At 44.9% G+C, this 7,276-nt stretch overlaps 1 protein-coding gene across 2 annotated transcripts in view; it reads right to left on the bottom strand.

Annotated features, from left to right (window-relative positions):
* Positions 1-3,416: 3,416 nt before the first annotated feature.
* Positions 3,417-7,276, bottom strand: part of DOP1B (DOP1 leucine zipper like protein B) — a 107,956-nt gene continuing 104,096 nt past the window's right edge. For both annotated transcript variants that reach the window (XM_017526059.2, XM_037737659.1), the window contains 4 exons: positions 6,671-6,780; positions 6,400-6,546; positions 4,428-4,489; positions 3,417-3,598 (listed from right to left, as the gene is read on the bottom strand). In XM_017526059.2, the coding sequence (XP_017381548.2) occupies positions 3,432-3,598; positions 4,428-4,489; positions 6,400-6,546; positions 6,671-6,780 (486 nt within the window). In that variant the 3' untranslated portion in view covers positions 3,417-3,431. The remainder of the gene's footprint in view (positions 3,599-4,427; positions 4,490-6,399; positions 6,547-6,670; positions 6,781-7,276) is intronic.

Below are 7,276 nucleotides of genomic sequence, written 5' to 3'. Positions count from 1 at the left end.
TTTTTTGAGATGGAGTCTCACTCACTCCGTCACCCAGGCTGGAGTGCAGCGGCATGATCTTGGTCCATTGCAATCTCTGCCTCCAGGTTCAAGTGATTCTCCTGCCTAGGCTCCCCAGTAGTTGGGATTACAGGTGCCCGCCACCATGCCTGGCTAATTTTTGTATTTTTAGTAGAGACGGGGTTTCACCATGTTGTCTTGAACTCCTGACCTCAAGTGATCTGTCTACCTCAGCCTCCCAAAGTGCTGGGATTATAGGCCACTGCATCCAGCCTCCTGCCTCTTTTGATTGGGCCCAAACTGTTTACTATGGGACATGTCTTGGGAGCTTCTGGATGCAACTACCTCTCTGAGGCAGACTTGGGCATCACCCCTCCACAGGGCATCTCCAGGCCAGTTCAGTGTCCCCCGACTCTGCCAGAGGACACTCTGAGTGCCATTAACCCAGGACTCAGGGAGGCTGGCCCTATCAACGGACGTCCTGGGACAACGGCAACATGCAGGAAAGTGCTCTCTAAATGGTCAGGTCATCAAAAATGAAAACGGGCAAAAGGCTGATTTTTTAAAACATGTAGTGCTTTTAGAAATACAGCACTGGAGCTATCTAAAATGAAGCATATTTATTTAGAAATTCTTATTTCCCAGCCAGGCATGGTGGCTGCCTGTAATCCCAGAACCTTCAGAGGCTGAGGCAGCGGATCACTTGAGGTCAGGAGATCAAGACCGTCCTGGCCAACATGGTGAAACCCCATCTCTACTAAAAATACAAAAATTAGCCGGGCATGGAAGTGGGCGCCTGTAATCCCAGCTACTTGGGAGGCTGAGGCAGGAGAATCACTTAAGCCTAGGTGGCGGAGGTTTCAGTGAGCAGAGATTGTGCCACTGCACTCCAGCCTGGGTCTGTCCCACCCCCGCCAAAAAAAAAAAAAAGAAATTTCTCTTTTCCCAAGAGCCCAAAACTGATTTCCATTTTAAGTCAGCATTTTGCTGACTTCATTATATATATAAATATATGACATAAGCAAGTATATTATATGTTATATAGCATAACATTCAACACTACTTAATCATGATTAATAGTAGTTATTACAATCATACCAATATAATACAAATATAATTACATGTTACAATGTCATATAATTATTTAACATTAATATCCTATGTAAATCATGTTACATATGCATGTTATATATATATATATGGTACAATATATATGTATATTCTATCATGTTGCCCTTGTGGCTCCCTCTTAGAGAAGTGATTTCTCAGACTTGCTGGCTGTTTAAACTCTACCATGGTCAAATTCTCCACTGCCCTGTTTGAGAATGACTGTTGTCTATATATATTTTTTTTTGGCTCCAGCTTCTATACACCTAATGCTGTCTCTTTAGCTATCTGGGCCTCCTCTCAAATTTGAGAAGTGTGTGAGATGGGGGAGAAAGAAGAAATGGGTGGCCGGGTGCAGTGGCTCACGCCTGTAACCCCAGCACTTTGGGAGGCCAAGGCTGGTGGATCATCTGAGATCAAGAGTTTGAGACCAGCCCGGCCAACATGGTGAAACCCCATCTCTGCTAAAAAAAAGTACACCAGGCACAGTGGCTCACGCCTGTAATCCCAGCATTTTGGGAGGCTGAGGCAAGTGGATCATGAGGTCAGGAGTTCAAGACCAACCTGGCCAAGATGGTGAAATCCTGTCTCTACTAAAAATACAAAAATTAGCCAGGTATGGTGGCAGGCGCCTATAATCCCACCTACTCAAGAGGCTGAGGAAGAGAACTGCTTGAATCCAGGAGGCAGAGGTTGCAGTGAGCCAAGATTGTGCCACTGCACTCCAGCCTGGGTGACAGAGTGAGACTCCATCTCAAAATAAATAAATAAATCAAAAATAAAAAATTAGCCAGGCATGGTGGTGAGCCCTGTAATCCCAGCTACTTGGGAAGCTGAGGCAGGTAGCTGGGATTATGAGATCCTGTCTCAAAACAAAAACAAAAACAAAACAGAAAGTCAACTTTGCCACTGTTGAACATTTTATGAGAAGTTAAAAAACAAAACCCTCACAATCATGCACAATATCAGCAATAATAATTATTAGTTATTATTATTTTTTTTTTGCAATGGAGTCTCTCTGTCGCCCAGGCTGGAGTGCAGTGGTGCAATCTCAGTGGTTGCTCAATGTAACCTCTGCCTACAGGGTTTAAGTGATTCTCCTGCCTCAGCCTCCCGAGTAGCTGGGATCACAGGCATGAGCCACTACACCCGGCTAATTTTAGTAGAGATGGAGTTTCAGCACATTGGCCAGGCTGATGTCAAACTCCTGACCTCAAGTGATCCACTTGCCTTGGCCTGTGAAAGTGCTGGGATTACAGGCGTGAGCCACTGCACCTAGCTGGCAATAATCATTTTTATACGGTCAAAGAATATAGCAGGGATGAAGAAAAAAAAATTGTTAAGGAAAAATCAGGTCTTTCTCCAAAATCTTGCCCTTTCCCTGGTCTCAGCTGAAGGTCCTGATTAAGGGAGTATTGTAAACAACCAAGTATCTTGACTGCCAGAGGAATCTAGCAAGAGACAGTGCTGAGGAAGTGTTATTCCTATACTGTACTGTCGGACGTTTAAAACTACCTAATAAAAAATTAATAACACTGTAATTGATTGTATTATTTATTTATTTAGAGACACAGTTTCACTCTTGTTGCCCAGGCTGGAGTGCAGTGGCACAATCTCGATTCACTGCAACCTTGGCCTCCCAGGTTCAATTGATTCTCCTGCCTCAGCCCCCCAAGTAGCAGCAATTACAGGTGTGTGCCACCACTTCTGGCTAATTTTGTATTTTTAGTAGAGACGTGGTTTCACCATGTTAGTCAGGCTGGTCTTAAACCCCTGACCTCAAGTTATTGGCCCACCTGGGCCTCCCAAAGTGCTGGGATTAGAGGCATGAGCCATTGTACCTGGCCTATAATTGATTTCAAAATAAAGTTTCAGATTTCCCAATATATTTCTGAAGTTCTATAACTCTTCAGAATACTTGTTTTCGCTTGTGACAGTCATGCCAAAGCATGCAGTAGGCTCCTCTGGTAACTAATCATCTCAGCCCCTCATGGGTCTATCTGTGTTGGGGGTGAGGGCAGGTCAGCTGTTGCTGTGGTTTGAATGTTTGTCCCGTTCAAAAAGCATGCTGAAATTTTATTGTCACTGTAATGTCACTGGGAAGTGAGGCCTTTAAGAGGTAATTAGGCCACATCATGGATGGGATTGGTATTGTAATAAAAGGGCACATTCACCCCCTCTTGCTCTCTTGGCCTTCTGCCTCTGCCATAGGATGCCGTAGCAAGAAGGCCCTTGCCAGATGCCAGCCCCGGGATATAGGATGTCTCAGCCTCCAGAACTGTGATGCAATCAATTTCTTAAATTCCCCAGTCTCAGATATTCTGTCACAGCAGCATAAAACAGACTAAGACAGTTGTCTTACCTTGTATCAGTGGAAGGTAAAGGTGGTACTGATCAGGTTCTCCACTGAAGACAGCAAATGCCTGGCGCTTTAACAGCATGGCTTTCTGTTCAAAACTTGAGAACAGTTTCAAAGAACTGCTCTGCATGTCTAGAATAAATAAAGCAAATATGTTTCACTTACTGAGAAAGCCACAATTGGAGGTAAGTGATAGGAAATTCACACTGGTGTAACTCTGTATTCCCTGGTGAAAAATCATGATCTTTATTAAGGGCATCAGATTATTGTTACCATCTGTATTTACAAAATATTTAATCTTTTTATTTCTTATTTGAGACAGGATCTCATTCTGTCACCCAGGCTGGAGTACAGTAGTGGGATCACAGCTCACTGTAGCCTCAACCTCCTGGGTTCAAGTGATCCTCCTGCCACCGTCTCCTAAGTAGCTGGGACTACAGCTGTGTGCCACCATGCCTGGCTAATTTTTTGTAGAGATGGGGTTTCGCTATGTTGCCCTGGCTGGTTGTGAACCCCTGGGTTCGAATGATCAGCCAACGTCAGCCACTCAAAGTGCTGGGATTACAGGTGTGAGCCACTGTGCCCAGCCAATATTTATTTCTTTAATGATACTTAATGATAGTGCATTAGAAGGGATCTGAGGTGTAGAAAAGTACTTCTAGTAAATTCTGGAAAAGTTATTATTTTCAGCACAAATGTCAAGATATGAAGCTAGATGCTTTCAGCAGTATTTCTTCACTATAAAACTATGAAAAAGGTTGTCAACGTGTTCTCGTCCATAGACTTCAACTGGAAAGGCCCGTTCATTTAGTCCTGCCATATTATGCATATCACATTAGTCTTTGTGGCTTAGACAGCACTGTAAAAATGTGAGTAGGGTTCAGAAATACATGATAAAAGCTGGTTATATTGGCATTGATCCTATAAAGTATGAGTTATGCACAAGTAACATAGAACTTACTCATTAAATCCTTAAACATTGTTTTCTCATGAGTCAAAAGATGGTCAATAATGGACTTCCAACTGGATATTAAAGAAAGCAAAATCAATTAAATTGGCGATGAATGATAGTTTGATTCAAAGCATTAAGAAAATAACATATCCCCTTAACATCTATTAAAAACTGCTTTCTGGGCCAGGCACGGTGGCTCACACCTGTAATCCCAGCACTTTGGGAGGCCAAGGAGGGTGGATCACCTGAGATCGGGAGTTCGAGATCAGCTTGACCAACATGGAGAAACCCCGTCTGTACTAAAAATACAAAATTAGCCAGATGTGGTGGCACATCCCTGTAATCCCAGCTACTTGGGAGGCTGAAGCAGAAGAACCGCTTGAACCCAGAAGGCGAAGATTGTGGTGAGCCGAGCTCACACCATTGCACTTCAGCCTGGGCAACAAGAGTGAAACTCCGTCTCAAAAAAACAAAAAACAAAAAATTACTTTCTGAAAAGATGTTAGTAATAGAAATAAATAGTTTACGTATAAAAGAAAGCTACGCTAAAGCTTTTCATTTATAATCCTAATATAGGGAATGAATAATGACTTTTTCCAGTTCATCATAAAGAAAACAAATTGACAAGGCACTCTGGCTTTTTCAAGGGTTACTCTTAAATATATTCATACAGGATGATATTCACACAGTTGTGTTGATGAAAAAAGTGGGGTAGTGAAGACAAATACCGCCCTTAGCTCTTCCTTCCAAATGGGCTACCCCAGTAGAGCAACAAGATTGCATGGAGGGGGCCACAGGGCCCCTCTGTCCAGCAGCCCTCTGGGGGTGGCCACACTTTCATGCCATACAGAAAGCATTCCCAATCTCTACCCTCTGTCGCTGAGCCTTCCTGTCATTAATAAAGGACTGGCTTTCTGGTTATTTTGAGACAGGGCCTGGGGCTTTGTGCTGTCACCCAGGCTGGACTGCAGTTGCACAATCACATTTCACTGCAGCCTCAACCTCCTGGGCTCCAGCGATCCTCCTGCCTCAGCCTTCCATGTAGTTGGCACCACAGGCATGCGACAGTATGCCTGGCTAATTTTTTTGATTTTTTGTAGAGATGGGGTCTTACGTTGTTGCCCAGGCTGGTCTCTAACTTCTGAGTTCAAGCAATCCTCCTGCCTAAGCCTCCCAAAATGTTGGATTACCGGCATGAGCCACCGCACTCAGCCCTGAGTGATTTTCTTGATCTCAGGAAAAGGCCCAGGAGCACATCTTGCATGTGAGTCTCAGTGGATCTCTGCCTCGCTGCTGCAAGATCTCAGTAAGTACTTGTGGAGTATCAGCCGAGAAGTGGGGTAAAGACACCACCAGGTCACCTAGTGGGCTCTGTCATCTTAACGCTAGCCAATTATTTTGTGGTTACAAGACAAAGTAGTATTAGAACAAGTATCACTGGAACCCCATGTTATGCTATTTATTTATTTGAGATGGAGTTTCACTTTGTTGCCTAGGCTGGAGTGCAGTGGTGGGATCTTGGCTCACTGCAACCTCCACCTCCCAGGTTCAAGCAATTCTCATGCCTCAGCCTCCCAAGTAGCTGGGACTATAGGTATGCACTGCCATAACCGGCTCATTTTTGTATTTTTTAGTAGAGACAGGCTTCGCCATGTTGGCCAGGCTGGTCTCGAACTCCTAGGCTCAGGTGATCCACCGGCCTCAGCCTCCCAAAATGCTGGGATTACAGGTGTGAGCCACGGTGCCCAGACAAGAAATAACATGCTCTCTGAATTAAGTGAAATTCCTTCTCATACTTTAAAAGACTTAATCCCTCTCCCATGAACACTCGGTCAACATGCAAGCGTGTGACAGGAACATCCTGTTACTTGGGTTGATGCTATGGCTCTGCTTCCATTTCAGGAACGAGAATTATGTAAACCAAAACACTGTTTCCGCCTGAAGATTCAGAACACACTGTTATCAGGACAGCATCTCTTACTGAACACAAGAAGTATCCATCTGAAAGAAAGCGGGGTCGAGAAACAGTTCCAGGACTTCCTTCTTCCAGGCTCGTTTTGTGTAGGCATAGCCACTTAGGGAGCTCAGCAGCTGAGCGCCAGCCCGGAAGCTGGGAGCATTGTAGGCACTGAGTGGGAGTGGGAAGAGAGAAGGGTCAAGGTCAAGGACTGCCCAAGGAAAACCAGTTGCTTCATTTCTCAAAACATATTTTTCTGCAGATGGGTGGGAAGAAATGGCGAAGACGACGTTACCTGTGGTTGCGTAAGTACGGAAAAACATAGTAAAGCAGACGGGAGATTAACGGCACAGCTTTCTCCTTCTCATCACTTCGATAAACCATGTCCAGGAGGGAAGCCAGAACCTAAAAGAACAAGACCATAAGAAAACAGAAACTGGCCGGGGTGAAGGCTCAAGCCTATAATCTGAGCACTTTGGGAGGCTGAGGCGGGAGGATCACTTGAGGAGTGATCATTTGGGAGTTTGAGACCAGTTTGGCCAACACGGCGAAACCCCATCTCTACTAAAAATACAAAAATTAGCCAGTGTGGTGGTGCGCACCCGTAGTCCCAGCTACTCAGGAAGCTGAGGCAGGAGAATTGCTTGAGCCTGGGAGGCAGAGGTTACAGTGAGCTGAGATTGTGCCGCTGCACTCCAGCCTGGGTGACAGAGCGAGACTCCGTCTCAAAAAAAGAAAACAGAAACCCTCAGAAGCAAGTGACAATAAGAATTGTAGTCATGGCCAGGTGCAGTGGCTCATGCCTGTAATCCCAGCACTTTGGGAGGCTGAGGCAGGTGGACCACAAGGTCAGGAGATCAAAACCATCCTGGCCAACATGGTGAAACCCTGTCTCTACTAA

This window comes from Cebus imitator, unplaced genomic scaffold (genome assembly GCF_001604975.1).
Source record: "Cebus imitator isolate Cc_AM_T3 unplaced genomic scaffold, Cebus_imitator-1.0 Scaffold41, whole genome shotgun sequence".
Taxonomy (NCBI): domain Eukaryota; kingdom Metazoa; phylum Chordata; class Mammalia; order Primates; family Cebidae; genus Cebus; species Cebus imitator.
This window is presented reverse-complemented; position numbering and strand designations above follow the sequence as displayed.